The 23919-nt window shown below is 32.9% G+C and overlaps 1 protein-coding gene across 1 annotated transcript; it reads right to left on the bottom strand.

The window, feature by feature from the left end:
* Nucleotides 1–2350: 2350 nt before the first annotated feature.
* On the bottom strand, nucleotides 2351–15222 carry LOC142351606 (uncharacterized). Its single transcript, XM_075403745.1, has 8 exons — nucleotides 15133–15222; nucleotides 14908–14936; nucleotides 14796–14825; nucleotides 14480–14601; nucleotides 13681–13873; nucleotides 6189–6329; nucleotides 4280–4483; nucleotides 2351–2553 (listed from the first exon to the last, which is right to left on the bottom strand). The coding sequence occupies exons 1-8, from the start codon at nucleotides 15192–15194 to the stop codon at nucleotides 2510–2512; spliced, it is 825 nt and encodes a 274-aa protein (XP_075259860.1). The 5' UTR covers nucleotides 15195–15222; the 3' UTR covers nucleotides 2351–2509.
* Nucleotides 15223–23919: the final 8697 nt, after the last annotated feature.

The following is a 23919-nucleotide window of genomic DNA, read 5'->3' as shown; positions in this document are numbered from 1 at the left end:
ATTTTCCATTTATAAGAATTGCTAATGAAGCTTAGAAAGTTGCAGACCAAATTGTTTTTCTTCTATTATACTCATATTTTGACATAATGTGTTTCTAAGTGTTTACTACCGAATCTCTAAGTCTCCTTGTTATAGCTTTCTTAGTTGTCAAAATAGCGATGAAAAAATCTTACGATTTTGTTATGGAAAGCTAAGAAAGATAAGAGCTCTAAATTATGCGTTCACTAGGTCGTGAGTTAAAGAACTTGTATACTTTGTTCATCTTCTAAAGAAAACACACTTCTAATTTTTATGAAAACCAAATTTTATAAATAAATGTCCTATAAAGCATAACATATGAGAAAAATGAACGCTGTTTCCATGATGTAGATAAATCAATTAACAGCGAAGAAAAAATAGAATTTTTTTGGAATTCCTTCTTGACCACAAGGGACACTCTTAAAATACTTTTGAATGCAATTTTGTTCCACGAGCACCATGTGTTTTATTGTCTTTGCAGATGCAATATCTGGCAAAAGCAGCCAGTACAAAAATCAGCATTTATAAAAGATGAATTTAGAAAAATAAAAACGTGGAACCAAAAGTGGGGCACTTCTATCTAACGACAAATTTTGGTAAAAAAAACACTAAGATATACCCCAAACATTGGATTGTTGAATGAAAATTTTTGTTAAGTCATTTAAAAACACACCAATCAATTAATTGTTAAAAATTGATGAACCGTCTATTCGGGCCAAGGGGGAATCGAATCAAATGCACTTTAATTTGCTTTTTTGTCCACTGGAGAAATATTTGAAACATTCAGATTTCTGAAGTGAGTTTTGGGGAAAAATGGTTCAATTGCGCCAATTTAAGGAAATCGCCGAGCTCAAAGATTTATTTAAATTATTTTGTCGGTGCAGATCACGAAATCAATAACAGCAAAGAAATTTGTTTCTTCTTTGCTGTTGGTTTTATTCATGGCTAATTTTAATGATCGCAAATGGAAGAAATTTTGAACTCTCAAACACAGAGCACTCCCTTTTTTAGTGTCAGATCTCTCAGATGCCATCGTGTCCGAGTAAAAGCGGGTTTTTTCCAGAGTTTTCAAACCAAACTTTTGGTTTGATTTGTAGTTGTAATTTGCAGTTTTAACCAAACTGTAATTTTAGAAAAAGCACGGAATGAAAAATTTCCACAGTGATGTTTCTTACAATTATTCAACAAGAAAACACAGGAAAATTGGTGGTACTGAAGTTTGTGTTTAAAAAGATTTTTGTTTCTGTTTTGAAGTAAAAGAAATAGATGATCACTTTCTAACAAGTCATGAATGACAAAGCAGGCAATAGACACAAAGTTAGCGCTTTCAAGCGTATCATTGTAAGAGATGTTTCAACACAATTATTTTTCGAAAAACCTGAACATTTCAGCGCATTTACTAGAACATAATCAAAAACTGTATAAAAATCAATATTTATCAGAAACTGTCAAAGTTATTTGCCTTGTTCTAATTCCATCAGATGTCAGGACAACTCTCAAACAATACACGGATAAAACTTTGTTCCTTATTTTTCCTCTATCTTGCCTTCTCGCTCTTATTCGATAATTTTCCATACATTTTTTAAAGATCTCACAAAAAGCCTTATTTTTAAAGATAATACTTATATATTAAATTTTCTCGACATTGACTAAGATTGAGCGAAATAGGTTTGGAGAGTTTTCAATGAACCCAATTTTTTCCTTGACTTCTGCTGAATAAATTATGGCATTAAATTCCATTTGTGTAAAAAAACGAAAAAAGCACACTTGTTAATGATCAGAACTTAACTCGTTGATGATCACATATAAGAATTTGACTAAGAACTTTTTCATGTAGGCAGACTTTATTATGATGCTCGTCCCCCCAAAAGGTGCTGGTCATTGGTGCACTTTACCCCCCCCCCCCCCGCCCCATCCTGGTGTGTTTTTAATTGTCAGATGATTGATTGGTTCACACCTCGAGTAATGGTTGTTCGGTAGATAGAATTGTTCGAAGAGCTAGGCGTTGAAATTGTTAAAACTAACAATTGTTGTGAATGAGATTTGATTTGCAAAATTGAATTCATAAATTGTTTCGAATGATAAACAACATTAAAACCGTCACCGTTAAGATATCAGTTCACATAGCGAGCCTGCGCCCTACCAAATAAAGTGAACCATTTGGTCCTTTTTAGCTTTTTGATTCAACAAATTATGTCTTAATACAAGTAAAAAAGCCGTACAGTGTGCGACATTGCGACAAAAGAACTATTATACAAATTGTAATTATACAATTTCTTTATCCGTTGTCGTCAAATTGGACAAATTAGCGTAATATATATTAAGATGGGGGGGTGGGCGTGGAGCTGGCTTCTATGCAGGTAATAAATCCATACTACACACTAGGAGCAGAGATCTTTTTTTCATTATTCTAGAATATTCCTGAGCTGTTGTTTCTATGACTCTATTCGTTTGGTCCACGAGAAGCAAGGGAGAATTTAGCATTCAGTTGTTATTTAGAAGGACATGTTGGTGATCGAATTGTTTGAAGCTTGGCTGAAAAAGAAAGAAGCAATTATTAACTAATTTATGTCTTTGTCATTTGAAAAAGAAGACGATGCCTCAAAGACATGTTAGCTGATTAGTATTGCCAAAGTTGGATGGAAAAAACAGATTGAAGTGAAATATATTCCTAATTAATACAAAGTTTGGATTATTTTTCAGCATGATGAAAAAAGATGTTTTTTTTACCAGATGCTCGCAAGAATGTTTTCACATCTTGCAAGATTTCTGTTGCAAAATAGTACGGGATTTTTTCATTCTACCGTTTTTGTGACATTTAATTTATTCATAGTCTGTTCCTTCCTTGTGCACAAGTCAGTGTTAGGACTGATCAATATAAATTTACAGTGTAAATTGTATTCTGAATTCAGCACCGGGACCGAACTCCACGTCTATATCAGTACTGGGCAAGCCTAATTCCAAGTTTTATTTCATTTCCCAGTACTAGGCAAGTCTAAATACTAGTCTTACACAAAACTGGTAAGTCTTAACCAAGACTTGGATAACACTTGGAAGTTGATTACCAAGTCAAAACCAACTTTTCAAAAAATTTCGAGAGAAAATTTCGAATTCAAAAAAATTTCGCAACGTGCCACGATTTTTGCATTTATTTTCGGGCACTTTCTCGGGGGGGGGGGCTGAAAACTGGTGCAGACTGATTCCAACTCATTCCAACTGATGCCAATTGATGCCAGGTTACCCGGGAAGGTCAAATTGGGCCATTTTCAGCATTTTCTGGGCCGTTTTCAGCCATTTTTCAGCAGTTTTCAGCCGAATTTTAGCCAAAAATTGACATTTCTTAATATTTCAGATTTGGCAAATGCCGAATATCACTCGGGGAAAAGTCCTCAAAAAAACACCGTGAGTGAGCCCATGCTAAGCCGAGGCCCTCTCGTTCGACCAAATGTTGATGCACTGCATAAACTTACAAATTTGAGAGACCCAGAGGAAGACTAGCGTTCCCACGTTTTTTCGCCTATTTTAGACATTTTTTCCGGCTATTTTTGAGGTTTTTTCGGCTGTTTTTGACGTTTCCCGGCTGTTTTAGACGTTTTTTTAGCTATTTTGACGTTTTTTAGACATTTTTTTTGGCTATTTTTGACGTTTCCTCGTCTATTTTAGACGTTTTTTTTGCTACTTTTGACGTTTTTTTGGCTATTTTTGACGTTTTTCTTCGGCTAGCCGAGACTTGGATTTAGAGTTGTCAAGTCTTAAATCAGACTTGGATTTAGACTTGCCAAGTCTTAAATCAGACTTGGATTAGACTTGCCAAGTCTCAGCCCAGACTTGGATTTAGACTGCCAAAAAAGTGATATGATCATAGTTCTGAATCAGTAATGAAATAAGACTTGGATAGGTTCGGCGTTAGGTTCGGCGTATTGGCGTTAGGTTCGGGCATAATTTTACCCAGTCCATTAAAATGGAACATTATTCCAAATTTCTTGACCTCGTCTCTCTACGTAACACGAACAGTTTCAAGTGGAGGAAAAACATTAAAGCCAACACTCGACTTGAATTTATTTATTAGTAGACTCCGACTCGATCCATGAAAAGAGCCCCCTCCTCCCTCTCGACCTTAATTGCCTTATGAAAAGAACAAATATCAAACCATGAACAGTTTGGTTCAGCTGTATTACGAAAATGAATTTGGTAATTATTTTGCCCCCCCCCCCCCAATTAGACAGAATCTTAATAAGCCGGCGTCTAGATTAGGGCCTACCTAAGTAGCTATTGCCCAGATCTATATCCTTCTGCTTCGGGTTTCCATTATTGCTCGCCAGTCTTTTTGCCCTCATCATATACAACTGGTACATGTTCTGGTTCACCCAATCCAGTTTGCACATTCCATTCGGGGGCAGGGTCACAGTGTTATTCATGAGGGCCGTGTTGTATCCCTGTTGGTTGAGGGCGTAGAGGTCACGGTCTGAAAAAGACAAGCTGTTATTACGACCTTCAACCCATCTCACTGTGAGCTATGTCTGTCATACTGACTTTGAGTATAACTTTTAAATTTTTTATGTTCCTCCCTTATCTGAAAATTTCCTATTTTAACGGAGAAATTGTCAGCAGGTTTGGTAAAGATAGAAAATCGCCGTATATTAAGTGATTATTAAGTGGTATATTAAGTGATTTGAATGATATGTGTTGACATGTAAATGTTTAATCTTTGGCTATTCGTTAAATTCAGGTGTTTGAATTGAGAAAAAAAATGAAAATAATGATATCGCCTTAAGCAACACTGGTCCTCTATAATAAATGTCACTGACACAAATTTAGAACCCATGTCTTAATATACGCTTGACTTATAGATGTACAGAAAGAGTAACCCTAGTCAAATTGGGACGGTTATCTGCTAAGATCTTCAAGACTCTTGCAAGACTCGTGTATGATTATGCATCATCTTGTAAGGGCTATTACAAGACTCTTCCCACATAAGCGTTAATCTTGCAACATTCATAGCAGATAATCGTTAATCTTGCAAGATTCTTAGCAGATAACCGTTAATCTTGCAAGATTCTTAGCAGATAACCGTTAATCTTGCAAGACTCTTAGCAGATAACCGTTAATCTTGCAAGACTCTTAGCAGATAACCGTTAATCTTGCAACATTCATAGCAGATAATCGTTAATCTTGCAAGATTCTTAGCAGATAACCGTTAATCTTGCAAGATTCTTAGCAGATAACCGTTAATCTTGCAAGATTCTTAGCAGATAACCGTTAATCTTGCAAGACTCTTAGCAGATAACCGTTAATCTTGCAAGACTCTTAGCAGATAATCGTTAATCTTGCAAGATTCTTAGCAGATAACCGTTAATCTTGCAAGACTCTTAGCAGATAACCGTTAATCTTGCAAGACTCTTAGCAGATAATCGTTAATCTTGCAACATTCATAGCAGATAATCGTTAATCTTGCAAGATTCTTAGCAGATAACCGTTAATCTTGCAAGATTCTTAGCAGATAACCGTTAATCTTGCAAGACTCTTAGCAGATAACCGTTAATCATGCAAGACTCTTAGCAGATAACCGTTAATCTTGCAACATTCATAGCAGATAATCGTTAATCTTGCAAGATTCTTAGCAGATAACCGTTAATCTTGCAAGACTCTTAGCAGATAACCGTTAATCTTGCAACATTCATAGCAGATAATCGTTAATCTTGCAAGATTCTTAGCAGATAACCGTTAATCTTGCAACATTCATAGCAGATAACCGTTAATCTTGCAAGATTCTTAGCAGATAACCGTTAATCTTGCAAGATTCTTAGCAGATAACCGTTAATCTTGCAAGATTCTTAGCAGATAACCGTTAATCTTGCAAGATTCTTAGCAGATAACCGTTAATCTTGCAAGACTCTTAGCAGATAACCGTTAATCTTGCAAGACTCTTAGCAGATAACCGTTAATCTTGCAACATTCATAGCAGATAATCGTTAATCTTGCAAGATTCTTAGCAGATAACCGTTAATCTTGCAAGATTCTTAGCAGATAACCGTTAATCTTGCAAGACTCTTAGCAGATAACCGTTAATCTTGCAAGATTCTTAGCAGATAACCGTTGTTAAGATTCTTACCAGATAACCGTCGACTTTGTAAGACTCTTGCCAGAGTTTTATAAATTGCGATACTTACGCATGCATACAACCCAGTGAGGGAATCCACACGTGTAGTCATCCAGTCCATTGATGGTGGCCCCAACATCACTCCACTTCACACTCTCTCTGTAGAACCTCTTCCTAGCCAGACAGTTTTCCTGGCCATACTCGCCCAGCACTGTTTAAAAAAGCGTTTCAAGTAAACTTTACAAAACTTGGTCCAAAGTTGGGTAAGAGAGCTTTGTGTGAAACGAAGTACAATACAAATTATTGATTGTGTATGCTCTAATTTCCATTAATGTCAGTTTAATAACCCTATTTGTTCCGGCCCCTCTTGAGGGGCAGGAACTATATACTCAAATGGGTTTTTTTTGTTCAGTCAATTTTGGCCGATCGATATAATAATCGTAGAGATGTGAGTGGTATCATTAGAAAGCCCGTCCGGCGTAGAATATGGAATTAAAAAGATTTTTTCAATTTTCGCTTTTTATATGGAGTTATCGAGGTTGAAAGTTTTGTGAAAATGAGATGTAATTCAGGTGTTTTTATTCAAACTTTTGACCAAATTTTTGTCAATTTTGACCAAATTTTCGTCAATTTTGCTAAAATATTGTTAACTGTAGTGTTATTGATTTTATCTCCAAAGATAGAGGAAGGTTGTTGAATTGTTCGAGGTATAAAAGAACATAGAGCTTTTTTCAGTTGTTATCTAATCTCTGTTATGACTTTGAATATATTTGTTTTTAGAAAAAATTGATGAGTTTTTGAACTTTGCCACTATTTTACTGTATTTCTCTCAACTTCGGGCGCAGTCTCAGTAAAAACAGGCGGAAACCAACTTCCTGTGAGTATTAAATTAATGGTGGTAACTTTTTTTATTCAACCAATGGTTTCTTTTTCTTGGTACTAAGCGTTTTTTTTTAATTTTTGATCAAAATTGCATATTTCATGAGTTCATTTTGTTTCCTTGTCAATTAACCACATTTCTAACCAGTCCAATTAAAAGAAAGTTTAGTAGGGAAAGTGCACAACATCGGAAAAAGGCGTATCTGGATATGTTAATTGTTTTTGTTGAATACAGCTATCTCGCAAAATTTTGTGGGTTTCTTATTTTACATATGCTTGTCTTTCTTTTCGTTGTTGTACGCATTATATACACGCTAACAATCAATCTGAGTTGCTTTCCTAGGACGTATAACACAACCTAGTTAAACATATCAGTTTATAGCTGTTTGTTTCAATGACTATCAAATTAAATTTTAAAAAAAAAAATTTTTTCATCTGTCTTCTTTTTGTTCTTCTTTTTATCACCATTTAACTCAATCGCACTCATTTTAAATCTAAAATAAACAATTTCTTTGAGTTTGGTTTTACGTTGTGACTGATTGCTTCGACCAATTAGTTTCAGAAAAAGTTTTCGAAATTTCTATACTGTTCAGTTTTTGGCTTTCTTTTTTTCCTGTCTGAGAAGTCCTTTAATAAGCGAGACTCGTTGATTTTAAGATGAGGAGACAATGAAGTTTTACAGTTCTTGCAGGTAACATTTTATACTTATTTGCCTTGAACAGTGGCATGTCGTAAAAATTTTGGCGTTTTGGCTTCTTTATGTATTTGTTCTTTTTGTTGGGTCGTGACTTAGTCGAATTATTAACAGGTCCAAGTGGCTTCCTGAGATGTTGAAACTCAATCCGTTGCTTCTTGTTGCAATGCTAAATTTTTTATGACTTTTGAAAGTATTTGTTTTTTTAGATAATTTTTTTTGAGCTGCGTCTTAAATAATTTTTAATAGGACACAACTCGTTTCCATTTAGCTATTATTCATTTTTATAACGGTTTTAGCTCCAAACACCTGTTAATCGGCTTTATTACCTCTGTCACTATGAGATTTTTTAAAATTTTAGATTTTCATATATTTTTTCATTTCAAATTTATTTTGGTTTCTTTTTAAATTATAACAATACTTGTTGATCCCATTGGATTTGAAATGTTGCAAAACCAAACATTGAATAATGAAATGTCTCAACTGCTTCCTATGTAGATATAAAAAAACTGTTTAGTGATTTCAGTTGATACCTAATGACTTTAATAACTGTGAAATTAATTGTTTTTAGAAATGTAAATGTATTTTTGATTTTCGTACCTATTTGCTCTTTTTTGTCAACCTGTTAACCAGTCGCGTTGGGGACAGATCCCATATCTCTTCTAATGAAGTATAGGTTATTTTTTTGCTTGGGTTTTTATCTGATGCAAGTTTGGTCGTGAATAATTTTTGGTGGCTTTTTTATTATTGTTCTTTGTAGTAGTCCTATTATCAACAACTTTTATTGGCAATCTAGCGTGATATTATCGTATTTCATTGGTTGTTTTTTTGAACGATATGTATGTTTTTGAAAGTTTTCTATCACTTCATCTTTTGGTAGCCAATTAAGTCAAGAATGTGGATCAGCGGGGTCGGAACATTATGTGCGTCCGCACATTACCGAGCCTCTTTGTTGAAATTGGTTGTCAAAACAGTCAATCATTTTTGCGATATCTCAGCGCTTTCGATCGTTTTTACCTCAATTTACTGCTTGTGTGTTCCGTTGACTTTTCGCTTGATCATTTCCACGGAAATTTTAAAAGGCAAACATTTTTAATCGTTCTTCAACTATCGCTCAAAAATTCGTGAAATTCTTAACAAAATAGTTCGACGAAGAACACTTCCTCTGAATATTTTTCTTATAATATATTTCTTTTTTTGTTTGTTCTTTTGCCCAAAATATGCAAATATCTGCCTCATATTACATTCATTTTGCAAAATAATTATAGGTTGCAAAAAAAATCGGGATCTATTCAATTTTGGCCCACCACCTTTGTGGTGAGCTTAAAAACGAAAATAAAAAAAATTCAAAATACAAATCTTTAATCATATTTTTGAAGATTTTAAAGGAGACCCTTGCATGGAGATATCAGATTGTTTATCTTGGAAACATAAGGTTTAAAAACTAACTTTTCTTGGGTTCCAATTTGAATAAATAAAATTTTTTCAGTAATGACATTGCTATTTTTATTCACACTTTGCACTGCCATTTTGTTTTGCGCAATCTACTCATTTGTTTTTGCACAGCAATAATTGATTGAATTCAGTGTTATTTGTTTACGCCCCCCAGACGCACTTGCTATTTTTTACATAGTAACGTGCTATATAACAAAATTGAATTTGTAACTGGGGGCATAAAAAACACTGGGGGGGGGGGGGATGTCAAAACAGAATAGATCCAAAAATCGGGTCAATGTCATACGTTCAATGAAAAATACCTTCCAAGATATTGCCGTTTTGAAACCAAAGTCATCCGAACGAGTGGTATCCTCAAGTCAAAAATCCAAAACCAAATTACCGAGTAAAAATTAATAAGCATTTAAAAATAATCAAAAAACTAAAAATATGCAAGTGCAAAGCAGTTCCTAAATTAGTTATTCAAACAATGCTTTTTACAAGTGTTTTTTACGTCCCCGGGTGTTTTTTACCCCCCCCCCCCACCACCACTTGCAAGTTATATGTTGTTATATAGCACGTCACTCACTATGTAAGAAATAGCACGTGCGCCTGGGAGCGTAAACGATAATCCCACTAAGCTGGAGGGGGGGGGGGGGCAGAATAGGTCCCGGATTTGATGCCAAGGGGTTAGCTTCGGTGTACGTCGGGGGTAGCTTTAGTGTGTGCGTCATAATCAATCAAGAGCATGTTGCATCAAGATCAGAATAAATGTCATAATAACGTAATGTCATACTTGTTCCTTTCGATTAGTGTACTCAAACTAGGCAAAAGGTCAGAAGGATTTCTTTTCAGCAATTTGTATTCTGATTTCTCCCCTCCGTCCGACTCAGAGATAAAAAAATCACATTTGCAATTTTTTTTAAAAAAAACATCTCAATAAAAACACATTGAGTATAGATAAAACGAATATGATTAAAAAAAGTGACAATTTGTCTTGACAAAACCTTACATTGGTCTAAATATCCAAAGTAGAATCTGAGCAAGAATTTTGCAAACTGAGCCAGTCTTGTTATAGAAATTCCTTTTATTAATAGCCGCAGAGCGATAGCTGGGGCTATTATTGGCCTTCTCTTGGTTTTTACAATTCAAAGAATTTGAATTCTATTGGGGCGCTGTCTTTTTTTGAAGATCTGTTCACGTATTTTCTTGATTTTTGAAGTCAAATTGGAGTAGTTATTTTGGTCACGCCGAGACAGGAATTGGAGCGAAAACGCGAGTGGTTTTGCGGCTTGAAAGTTTTTCGCTCTAAATTCAAAGTAGAGTGAGAAAACGGTGTTTGAACAAAAATTTGTTTTCTCTCTGGTGGTTTTTTGTTCACATTCGGCGAATTCACTATGGTTTATACTGTTTTTTTTTATTTTTTATCTGATTTTTTAAAAATGTTTTCTCAATCGATTCATAGTTCATTCTAGGCCTAGTTTTTTGTCAGAATCAAATTTACATTTTTCGCTAGTTGTTTTTTTTCCTAGCGGCATTTTGACATTGATTTTCGTTTTTAACTGATTTGTTTTAGAAATGGTTTCCTCAATTCACTCATAGTCCGTTCTAGGTCTAGGTTTTTTGTTTAGTTAATGAAAATTCTTCGATTTGTACGTCAGGACTTATCCTGCTATGTTTTTTACAATTCAAAGAATTTGAATTGTATTGGGGCGCTGTTTTTTTTTTTTTAAGTTGTGTTCACACAATTTTCAATGACTTTGATCTTTCAAAACGGGACAAACAGGTAAAGCCCAGCGGGCATTAGGTTTCATTAGAGGCCCAAAGTGAGCGTCAGCAGTCCTTCAAGTGCTTAGAGTGGTGCAGCCGCTGGGATCGCCTTAATTAAAGGTTAACAGGTCATTTTTAGGAGTTTTTGGGCTCAAAATGTTGCAATATTTCGTGTTTTTTGTGATTTATTTTAAATTTTTTGTTTTCATCTTACGTTGGAGTTTTTGAAAAATTATGAAGGCCCTTTGCGAGACAAAATAACTTGTTATGACCATTTTATGAGCTATTTGTTTTGGTACTACTAGTACAAACATGCAAAAAGATACTAATGTTTGCAATTTTTTTCAAGTTTTTTGAAAATTTTTGTCATTTTTTGAGTTTTTCCGGCTTCAGGGGCCAGGAAATATCCTTTGCGCTTGGACAATAGAGCACTGCATGGTTTGTAGTAGTGATGGATTTTTTGTCAACATTTAAATGTCTCGAAATTTGGCATTTTTTATTTAAATTTTGCAATTTTTTCAAGGTTTCCTAAAATTTTTGTCAATTTTTGATAATTGTCCACTCTCAACTGCCAAAAAGTTTAATCCACGGTCTGATAAAACGTTACTGCATGGTTGTTGGCTGAGATGGATTTGTTATCAACAATTTAGCTTTTCGAATTTTAGAAATTTTTTGATAAAATTTGCAATTTTATTCAAGTTTTTCAAAAACATTTGTCTTTTATTGAGTTATTCTTGCCTCAGTAGCCAGCTAACCTCATCCAAGGTGTGATAATAAGTTGTTAGATAGCTGCTAGGGTCAATGGAACGGTTTTCGACATATTAATAAACACAAATTTCCATTTGAAATAAAAGATTTTTTTCTGAAGGTCATTGCCTATCGATCTTTGAGCCAATTAATTTTTGTTAATGCTTGGAATTGGGTTAATGAATAGCCTGCAGAGACACAGAAATGATTCTGAAGTTGTTCATTCTCAACTTTCCGGAAACCTTTATTAAATTTTGCAATTGATTTCATTTTTTATTTTTTTCGGTCATTTTTGAGTTAGTCGATCTTCAATGGCCAATGAATTTTTGCAGATCATGCAGATATAATACTGGACCGATTTCAAAGACAAAAACTGATCTTGAACATAATTTTGAAATTGGTAAATTTAAAGAGATGAAGTTTTCCTAAGGGGTAAAAGCTTCGAGAGTTTAGTAATGAGTATATTTTTGTTTAGTTTGTTTGATTGTTTTAGTTCCTCAATTTCTTTGAGACGATTTTGTTTGTGTTTTGGCTGGCATTGATCAATTGATCTGCAGGCAGAGTACTTCTAAGTTTTTCTTTCAGTTCTTTGAATTGTATTTCAGGGCTTGTCCTGCTATGTTTTTTTATTTCGTCGTTGCGATTTTTGTTACAACCACATGACGTCACAACCACATCAAATCTGCTTTTTGTTCATTGGTTTATACAATATCAACTGAAATGCGGGCGTGACTTCATTTTTCGTTCTTAGTGGAGCAAGTTTTTTTGTTCATTTGCGTGATTAAATTTTTGGTCACACTTGACTTACCTCACTCACAATAATGACTTTCTCACTTTGAAATTGACTTTTATTTACTTTAATTCGAAGCGATAAGGTCAAATGGGTGCGTGTCACTCTAAATGAAAGTTTTTTAGAGAGCAACTAAAAGAGGCAGCAAACACTTATACAGATTTTTAATCAAAATATAAAATATCATCCTTCAATGAAAAGACAAATTTTTGTGGTCTGTCTTTTTACTGTGTTTTTGAGACTGCAGATCTACGAAACTATTGCAGCTAATTTCTGTCAATCTGCCGACTATGTTTTTGTTGTTACAGTTTTTACAAAAGATTATAATTGTTTTTTATACTCAAACATGTAAATTAAACAAAGCACTTGGTTGTTATCACATGCTGTCAAATTATACATCAAACAGAGCATCATTTGAAAACTGTTCTAAAAAAACAGACTAAGGTTAGGTTTACTGCGTTCTAAGAAAAACTCTGGAAATTTTCAACTCCTGTAACTCTTTCCTCTATTGAAACTTGTGTGTGCGTGTCTTCTAAGCATTTTCTCTCCTACTTTTTCTTTACACTTTTTTTGAATTTCCTTTCTTATTTTGTGTTTCTTTTTAGCTCAATTTATGAAATTTTAAATTAACCCTGAAAAGAAATTTTAGTTATTAAGTTAACAAAAATGTTTTCCACATAGTTGCTATAAATTGCACTAGTTGAGTTCAAATAGCTTTTTTCGGCAACGATCCAGCTATAGGCTTCAAGTGTTTATCTTTTATGTTCATATAAAATTTATTTTGTACCTTTTCTCTTTTCAAATTTAATAATCCTTTTGAAAAAAGTTACCGGTGAAACAAAACTCGGTAACATTGATAAAATATTGTAAGAAAAGGCCAGGACCTAATCAAAACTGCAAGATCCCTTTATTATTATTTTAAAATCATAGAAAGATAACCGCAAAAAGTTATCTGGAAGTTGAGAAAATAATTTTAGTGAAATTGAACAAAAGATTAGAATAAATTTGGCGAAAGTTGTTTTAAGATGTTACAAGTGTCCCCTGCCCCTGTGTTTTTATACCCACGCTTACATTTTATAATTTGTCATATAGCACATAACAATGTAAAAAATATACGCCGACTAAAATTGGGGTGGTGGGGTGGAATAAATCCGATTTCTCATGGTCCTGCTTGACATAGCTACGTGCACATCTTGAGCTAGCAAACTACACTGATGGCAAAACGGAAAAATCCAATTTGAAACTAACACAAATTGTCCGGCTGCCCTGGTGTGAAGTAGGATGATGGAACCTCAGATCCAGAGTACACATTCATGAATGGATTGGACGATGGTCCGTACTTCCTGACATACCCAGTCCAGAACCCGCCATCCGTCAAGTAGGCCAGATCAGCTTTGAGGGCCTCGTTGTAGTTATCCCAGAGAAAGTTGCGAAGGATTTGCTGAAAAAAATATGTCCTTATGTAAATTCTCAGGGGCAGAGTTCCCAGGCCACAAGCAGAACTTGTACATGGTCTAGGGAAGGTCCCAAAAAACCGCACAGCGGTCATGAGAATACGTTTGATCATAGGTCTCTATCTTCTGGGATCTCAACTTGGGTTAAGTTTTGTATCAATTAGGGTCTATGGCGGATTATATACAGCTTAAGCGTTGACAATTAGTGTGCAACGATAAAACGTTGATAAAAATTTGGTAAAAAAGCTTAATATCTTGAATCACGTGCAAACATCACGCAAAATTTTGTACACATCTTGACAAGAATTTTTATCAAAAATTCATCAGGATTTTCATATAGTTGAAAATGCTGCTAAGTTTTTGATAAAAATTCTTGTCAAGATATCTACAAACTATTGCGTGATCATTGCACGTGTTTCAAGATATTAGGTATTTTTATCAAGTTTTTATGAAGACATGTCAAAATTAATATATGAACTACATAGTTGCGCAAGATCTTGTTCAGGCTTTTCAAGTTCTTTCACGAAAACAGAGATCTTGCATTTCTCATGGCAACGTGTATCAAATATTCATTTTACTGGGTGAACAGTAACCTCATCGCCCGGGTTGTCAAAAGTGACGACTGTGGCTCCCCCTTCGTACCCACAGGCGGCCATGGCCTTATTGTGACTCACAGGACCCAGTCTCAACATCAGCTTGTAACAGTGATCCAGACCTACACATCACACATTCGATCATACTTTTCAACTTTAACTTTAATTTCGTTTTCTATGAAAAAATGTGAAGCAACTTTGAATGAAATTATCACAAAATGATGACCCTTAAAACAGACTGAAATTAATTGACAGACCAATGAGATAACCGTATTGCAAATGCTGGAAATTTAGAGTGAATAAAAAGTATTCTTACCAGAAACTCTTTCAAAGCCTGACGGACATTCTAAAACAAATAAAAATTACAATAACAAGCGCTCAATTAATTTTGGAAGTTAAGTTTTCTGGTAATTTTAGATTTATTTTACCTTCCGTGCAACTTTGCTGCTGTGCGGCACTAAAAATATATCAAATTATTGTAACCCTCAACTGTGAAAAGTTAAATTTTACAAAAATAAAAATAGAGTAGAGCTGTTTATATTCAAAGCTGGTTATATTTAATCTATCTTTTTAAATTATGATCCCGTTCGAAATTCTTGCGGGGTCAAGTTGCCTTAACTCTATAAAAAAAGTCAATGAGAATTGTTGCTTACTTGGTGCAAAGAATGATAGCGGCCAAAAATGCCAAATTTGTGAAATTAAAAGTCAACTTCATTCTAACTTGTTAAACAGCTCAACTGATTTCATTACCAACTTTCCGACTGGAGGAAAGATTTGGTCACAATTTTTACATTGTATCATTTAGTTTTGCGTCATTGAAATAGTTATAATTTTTCGAACAACATCTGATGTTTGTTATCAAATGACGCTGTCATGTTGAAATTGTGAACAAGAAAAAAGTGTTCCTTTTCAAAATTTCATAAAAAAGACTTTCTAGTTAGAAAAAGGGCTTTTGTAACCTTTATAAAAAGCCCTTTAAGTGGTCATTTTTTAAAGATTCCTCTCGTGAACAATCGTTTTTGTACGAAACTTTTCATTTAGTGGAACTTCTTTATAATGCAAAACAAAACAAGTCCAATAACCGGAAAAATTGTCTGGAACAAACGCTTTTGTTTGTTTTTGTTCACACATAAAATAACATACCATCTGTTTTTTCGAATACAAATAGATGTAATCAAAACAAAGCAGGTTGTTCGATTTCACAAGGAGCAGAGTGAACTTAAAAGATAAAAAGCTATTTCGTAAAATAAGACCATAGAAATATTTCTCAAAATTTTTTAGTTTTTGACGGGAACTTAGATATTAAAGAGACTACATTTAACGGAAGCAGCCAATCTACAAAAGAATCGCAAATCAAATTTGATCAATTTAATAGTTGATTATAATTTTAAATGACTCATACTTGTGTTAAAATTGAGCGCCGGACTAATAAAATACTCTTTAGTTTATTTCTCGCTCCAACACCATTTCTGGGTCAGAAATTTCATACCAGCCCCCACTTATTTCTTGAGCCAATTTTGGTCGATGAATATTGTTTGCGGAGATATGAACCAAATGTACCATGGGAAAATCCTTGGAAAAATGAATCGTTCGTTGACAAAAAAATTTTCGTGTTTCATCTTCATGAATCTCAAAAACTCACTTCTTTAAGTTTTGAAGCTCAGTAAACTCATTAGAAGTAAACCTTGAACTACAGAAATTTATATTTAATTTATATAACCTTAAGTGGATTGCATAAATTGAGTCCACGGAACTGACTGAGTCTAATAAAAGAGCTTAAAAATTTTAGGTAACCCAAAAAAATCAAAAGAATCAAACTTTTAAAAGCATAACATATATCAATTTTTTGATTGAGACAGAAAAATTTATGCCAACTTATAATCCTAATGCTTGTTATCTGCTTGAAAAAGTCAGGAAGCCTCAATTTCGGTTTTTTCAACTTCTCTAATTTAATTTTGGTCAATTGTTTTCTTTTGCGAGGACATAGTGGTATCGTAGAAAATCTTAAATATTCCAAGAAATTTCATCATCTTTTGATTTCTTGAGGAATCCCACAGGGCTAACATTTTCGAAGTATTTAACATTAGTAGCATTTTCACGCATTTAGACAGCTAAAACTCGATAAGTAAATCATTTTAAATGATTTTCAAAGTTGCGTAGTAGTTTAATTAAGTTACCGGAAATTTTCAAGTCAGAAATGTTTTTAAAATAAACTTGACTTAAAAACACAAGCCCATATTTTTTTGGAAAAAAAAAATTAATTATAAAAAGAATCTGAAAAACTGGTACTTCAAAATTTCAAAATTTTGTTCAAAATTCTTTTAAAAAAGATTTTCAATTTTGTGTGGGGGAAAAAAGGGAAAATTTTACACCGACTCTTTTAGCGGTTTCAAGTTTGTCCAGTTAATACGTTTTTGCAGGTAACCATCTTTGAACTATATCATCAACTTTACTGTAGAATACAGTTGCGTTATTTGACATTCGATTAGTCCCAATAACTAATCTTTCAGCTTTGCTGTTCAAAAAATTTGTTTCGCTCAGAAAAAAAATCAAATTTTGCATGAGGTTTTTTATTAACAATTGCTCAAAAACGCAACTAGTGAAACCATGCTAGACTTCGTTAAAGCGATAAAGAGAAATTGACTTTAGGCTTTGCACAAACCTTCTCTTCCTTAGAAATTGTGTTCCTCAGAAAGAAAGTCTCGAGAAAATCAGAGATAATTCTATTTTCAACTAGTCAAAGTTAAATTGTAGATTAACTAAGGTGATTTAAGGAAACAAAACACTCTAGCAGTTAATTTAACACTCAATCAATCGTGCTTCAATAAGCACTGTATCTCAATTTAAAATGAACAAATTTTGCGGTTTTCAATTAATTTAGGTAGTTACTCGAGCTCTTTTTATGCTGATAGTCACGTGGTATTACATGTGACAAAGTACCTCCGATTGGTTGTAGACAATGATGTTAAGAGAATGTTAATTGTTCTCCAAAACGTCACTTTTTCGGTGTTGATTTAATGTCACAGTAAGTTTATTAGCCACGAAGAAATTTTATCGATTATTGTGTATCAACAACAGGTAGATTCGCAAACCAATCGTACAGAATCTGATGCAATTTGTTCGAATCCTTTTTACATTGTAACACTGTTTTACTTCTATAAATGCAGTTTGCCTTTGAGTTTCATTCTATTTTCATGTATGATAATCACGTACTAACAATGCTTACTAAGAGTAAATGAAGACAAAAGTGAACAAATCAATTGGGTTTCAATAGAATGTAGCAAAAATTTTCGGTTGTCATGCTATTCTTACTTCACGGCTTGACTTAGCTTTGAGAGATTGGTTTAACTTTTAAGCTCGGCCTTCACAAAATTAATAAGTCTGACGATTTGGTCTAAGTTTTCTTGCAACCATAAAAATTTTATATTTTCTTTTTCGTGAAATTTATATGTCTAATATATGCCCAATAAAGGTTGATTAAAAACGGGTTTGCTTTTTCCGTTTTTCCCTCAATATCTTTTACCAACTCATTTTCAAAATTTACTTTTACGTTAGATCATTAAAATAGATTAGTATTTATTATACGAGCGGATCGAATGAAGATAATTTATTTATTTATTTTGATCAGGAGACACGTTTCAGGGTTTTTTTCCGTTGCCAGCTTTAAGAACTTTGAATATTTTTCAAAGCACATGTTTGATAGATGTAGCTAATCAAATATACTTCTTCGTAAATTTTAACAACTACAGCATTTATATTTATATTAAAGATGGAAGTTAAATTATTGCAGCAAAATTTGAATTATGACAAAGATACCAGCTTTTTTCAATTTAATTTGTTTTTGATTATTTAGTTTTAAAAAGAGAAAAAAATACAAAATACAATTAAAAATGTGAAAAACACTTAGTTATTTAAAAATTTTGAATTTTTAGTTATTTAAAAATTAAGTATTTCGTTGTGATGGTTAATTTCTAATTTTAAAATTGGTTCTGTTTTCTTTTAATTTGATTTTATAAAAAAGTATACTGAAGATATTTCGGACAATTCCTACAAAAAAACAATAAATTATTGTGATAAATCATTCTTCTCTTCTGAACTTATTTATATTCAAAAACATTTTTAGAAACGATTCTTTAGTAAGAAAGTTAGATGCATTTAATTTTCATTTATAGTTAGATAGGTCGCAACATTTTTGCGTAAACACACAATTATGTAAACCTTGATTGGATTCATTTTTCTCTTTTACATTCCATTTCAATTCGGTAATCATTTTCTTCTTCTGAATTCGTTGTAACAGTTGGAAGGATTTTTTCATGCGTGAAGTTCACAACCTTGCTCTGCCCGAAAATTTTGATATGAAGCATGCGGATATCAAAAACGCCGGCATTTTTTTGTTGTTTTCAGAATACAAAAACCTTATCAAAAAAATTTAAAAATCTCTGTGGCACCATCCGTCTTGTTTTAGACTGTTCTTTTTCAAGCGATTGCTTTTTTTATTTTGATATTGTTAATGCGAAAAATAAGATTTTCTCTCAAATTTTGCGATTATTTGATAGTTAACAGTCAAAACATTTCATGATCATAATTGCACGAGACTGCTATCAATCTTAAAAACATTTTATCGGTTTTTCTACAGCATCGGTTAGAAAGATTTAAAATGCAGTCTACAATTTCTTTGTGACATCAAGTTGTAGAAAACAGTAAGAAATAACCGCTTTTTGATTTCACAATAGACAAAAAACTGACAAAAACAAAATAAGTTGGTGTCAATACAGAATACTAAAGGTGATGCAAGGTTACGAAGCAAATTTTTTTGCTAGTAGAGAAACTTATTTATTTTGATTGTAGTTTTCTGATCAAACACTGATCAAAAAACAAAAAAAATTCTTTCACTTTTGATCAAAAACCGAAACCGTGATCTGTCTTCATAAACAAAAATTTTATCTGTGTACAAAAGTTGTCAAATTTAATTTGATTTGATTCAACAAAATCTTTTTCATTATTTAACTAAATTTATATCAGTTCATAATTCAGACAAATTCCTGCATTTTTTAAAGAAAATTATAGTAGTTATAGAGAAATCTCACAAAAAATTTAAAAAGATGAAGCAAAATGTGTTTCACAAATAACGTCCTCACAATATTCAACGAAAAACCAAAATCAGAGAACCACTTAAAGTTAGAGAGTAAGTCAAGAGAACTTTAGAAGTCTCCTAATTTAATCCTTTTTACTTTGCGTTCCAGTTCGCAATTTGTTTTGAGAATAGCAAAAAACACTGATCAAAAAACAAAAAAAATCTTTCACTTTTGATCAAAATCCGAAACCGTGATCTGTCTTCATAAACAAAAATTTTATCTGTGTACAAAAGTTGTCAATTTTTATTTGATTTGATTCAACAAAATCTTTTTCATTATTAAACTAAATTTATATCAGTTCATAATTCAGACAAATTCCTGCATTTTTTAAAGAAAATTATAGTAGTTATAGAGAAATCCCACAAAAAATTTAAAAAGACGAAGCAAAATGTGTTTCACAAAAAACGTCCTCACAATATTCAACGAAAAACCAAAATCAGAGAACCACTTAAAGTTAGAGAGTAAGTCAAGCGAACTTTAGGAGTCTCCTAATTTAATCCTTTTTACTTTGCTTTCCAGTTCGCAATTTGTTTTGAGAATAGCTTTTTTTATTTTGCCCTCAACAATTTCAAATCATTCAAAACAGAGGGGAATTTCAAATTTTTTTATATTTCTTTATTGTGCTCAAATCAGATTATTATTCAAATAGTTCAACTTATGAATTGTCTTCTGTTCCAGTGAAATAAATTCTCTGAAAAAGTTGCTGACTTTTTTTTATAAAAACATTTGTTGAGATTATGTGAGGTAATAAATTAAGACTGGAGCCTCAATTAGTTACTATCAATGTAGACTTTGCAAGTGAAGATGGCGTTGTCAATTTTTTAATTTTTTGGCAGCTAGTAGAACTGAAATCAGAAATCCGAAAGAAATCATGAAGTTGATACAATTTTTATTTTTTTTCCGTTTTCGAATAACTTAATTAAATATATAGCAAACACAAGAAGTGTGGCTGCTTCTGCAATTCCAAGCTTCACTGGATACAAAATTTACTCTCCCTCTGTTGTTCTCCCTCTTGTTACTATGGCTCATTTTTTCTTTTCCATCATAGTTTTAAATTGTTCTCTTTTTTCGATTTGGTAAAAAACAGATAAAGCTATACATAAATCAAAATTAAAATGTAACTGCTCTTGGGCCAATCTTGAGCACGAATGAGCACACCCGAAGTATATGCACCAATGGATGGTGTATTCTATGTAATTTGTGGTAATTTGTCTGTCCAGTGCAAAGTTCGTTTGGAAAGGCACGTAGCATAGTTTTTAGGATGACATGCAAGATTTTCGAAAATAGTATGACTTTAGTATGAACAGAATGTTCATTCGTAAAAAAAAATTTGAAATAGTATGGTTCAGTAATGAGTATTGGGATTTGTTCTTGTGATATACTGGCTCAGAACATTTTCAAAATGGGACTACACTCCGGGAAAAGTGAAAACTCGGTTGATTACAGATCTAGGTGATTTCCCCTCATTTTACAGAACAGTTTGCACATTGACTTTAGTCCATAACTGTTCATTGATTTAGGTTCCAATACTCAAAATCTATTTGTGTTTACGCTTAATAGTTAGCATTTTGGCTTTGCAGATATTTGTTTTGTATGCCGTTAAATCTAATTTTACGTGTCAAAAATTCTTTTTATGCCATGGTTATTACCGTATTGATAAACACCATCTTCAATTTTCTCATAAAACGTTTTCTTTTTATTTAAGATGAACGCTAAGTATAGAAAGCAGCGAGAATGTTTATTCTTTTAATCAGTTAAATATACTTTATTAAGGAAACTGTCATTCAGCTGCATTCTGCATAGTCAAATAAAAGCAGTGTTTTTGTTTGCATTTTTAGACTTATTACTCTACGTAATCTTGATATGCATCAAGATTACCTAGAATAATAAGAACAAAAATGCAAATTTAAACTCGCATATTATTTGACTGTGCAGAATATAACTGAATGGCAATTTTCTTATTTAAGAGTATCAATAAATCATTCATTCCATACTTTTTTTAAAAAAAAAATCTCAAATCCTTTCTGTTATCTTTTTCCAAATTCTTGAATTACAGTTCTTTTGGATCATCTCCTGTCAAAAATCAAAAGAAATAAAAGGCAGTTTGTTCAAGTACACGATTATATTTCACAGTCACTCATATAAAAAAAAAACTATTTTCTATATCTCATCGTCTCAGTAAGGGCAGAACAACCCAATTTTTGAAAACACAGCTTGAAAACAGACAACTTAAGAACAATATCTCAAAACTTTCCCGAGAAAAGATAAAAACTGGTACTCAGTGAAATGCAACCTACAACATTTTGATAAGATTCCTTATGGGAAAGATCTTTGAATGGGTATCAAAAATTGGACAATTAACAACTTTGTTTTGAACTGAGCTCAAAGTGCGCTTGAAGTAATCTTTGATCGGATCGGCCACAACCAAAAAGATCCCGGATCAGATCATGGGCATATAAAAGATCCAACAAAAGGTTTTGTTTTTGTTTAAACCACACGATGAATTATAAACAAAACACACAATCAACTGCGTGATTCCGCAAAAGCTTATTGTGAATACCCAGTGAATCGAAACTTGATACATCATGCTAAGACATGCTTGATCTTGATATTTCTTGCAAAGCTTGAAACATCTTGCAATATCAACATTTCATGATAAACCTTGATAACATCTTAGTTAGATCATATCAAGATAGACCATAAAAATTTCTTGACAGTTTTTCATGGGAAGTGCTGTGTGGATATTTTGGCAAGATGTATCATGTTTTAGTTCTTATCAAGATGTATCAAGTTTTTTTAAAAAAAATTGAATTGGAAGGTTAACTTGCAGTCGACGAGATCCTTTGTTACGAGATCCAGCAATTTGAGTTTTCACTAAATACCTGGATTTCTTGATTAGATATTTGCTTCTTTCTTATATGAAACGATAAAGTCAATTTCAGAATCACGATGTTTTCTAGACTAAACTCAAACTCTTGTTTAACGCATTTGCAGCTCAAGAACGTCCAGTTCAGATCAATTCAAAACAAGATCAAGTGCCCATTTTTTGAATCAGTTTTTATAGAAATCAGTCTTTTTGAGTTGATTCCATAACTGTATTTAAAAATTAAATTGAGTTAATGACTTTGTCTCAAGGTCTTGTTTACACAAAAGGTAGAGTGATAGAAATTAATTATGGCGTATTCTTCGATTTTTCACATTGTAACCTCCCACGAAATTACAGCCCTCCATTGTGGTATATGCTATATTTTCAATGATTGGGGGGGGGGGGGGGGGTTAAGTTATATAGTCAATGATGCTTAATATTAAAAACCAATCTTGTACTCCCTGAATTTTGTCAGGAAGTTTTCCTAAACGAACAAACATCTGGGAGATTGCAATAGTTTTTAGTAATTTTTACACCTTTCACGCTTGGCAATAAAAATTTTGAGGTTTTTTGTAGTTTTTTTAAATGAAATTTAAAATTTAGTTGTAGAAGAGGTGGTTTATTGGCAAAATTCACTGTGATTTCTTACAAACAAACAACGTTTAATTCTTCATTTACTGCAACCCAAGCCCTAAACAGTTCAACCGTAAGACATCTGCTGTGCCCTCGAGCAGAAAGGAGCATAACCTTTATTCAACTCAAGCTTGGAAAAATTTGCAAAATGTTGACATTTAAGTTTTCATTCTCATTCAAAATAAACTCTGTCTTCAAAAATCCAGTTTTTGGTTGGGAGTCGCTTTTATTTTATAAATCCCAATTGCAAACTATTTTCTTTGACTTCAATCACCAAAGACAGGTCAGTTCTTCTTGCATATTTTCAAAATTTGGTAGAAAGCTTTAACTTTAGTAGGCGTTTATGTTTTTTCTATGTGTTGGTAAAATCAAAGTAATTTTTTGTTGAAAAAAAAGTAGTGGTCCTGCGTGCATATAATGGAGTAATTAAAGTTCATGTGTTGCTGTAGAGCTTATTTCAAAGTAATTTAGCCTAACGGTTGGAACCTAATTCTCTTAACCTAAGAAATTGCTGGCTTCGAAGTCATAGAGGTTGCCAATATGAATACCACACCACACATGGGTTATCTTGGTAAACTATTGGAAGCAAAATTCTTTTGGTGATTCATAGTCAATTCATCAAAACGCTAAACCACATCTTGGATCAGAGCAGTTTTATAAAATTAAGATTTAAAGTTTGAAGTTAAGCAATCTTTATTTTTTGCGCGATTATTTTTCAGCTCAATTTCAGCTAACGGTTGGGTCAGAAAATTCATAAAAAGCATGCTACTAAGTTCTAGTACTCAAATGATTTAAGAATGGAGACT

This window comes from Convolutriloba macropyga, chromosome 13 (genome assembly GCF_964194025.1).
Source record: "Convolutriloba macropyga chromosome 13, txConMacr16.3, whole genome shotgun sequence".
Lineage (NCBI taxonomy): Eukaryota > Metazoa > Xenacoelomorpha > Acoela > Convolutidae > Convolutriloba > Convolutriloba macropyga.
The sequence above is the reverse complement of the archived record's forward strand: the minus strand, read 5'-3'. Positions and strand labels throughout refer to the sequence as shown.

Bases quoted from the DNA above. Each gene is read 5' to 3' on its own strand.
- LOC142351606 (XM_075403745.1), bottom strand. From the start codon at position 15,194: ATGAAGTTGACTTTTAATTTCACAAATTTGGCATTTTTGGCCGCTATC. The intron at 14,937-15,132 runs GTAAGCAACAAT...ATATATTTTTAG, and splicing joins GCTATCATTCTTTGCACCAA to TGCCGCACAGCAGCAAAGTT. The intron at 4,484-6,188 runs GTAAGTATCGCA...TGTCTTTTTCAG, and splicing joins TCACTGGGTTGTATGCATGC to ACCGTGACCTCTACGCCCTC.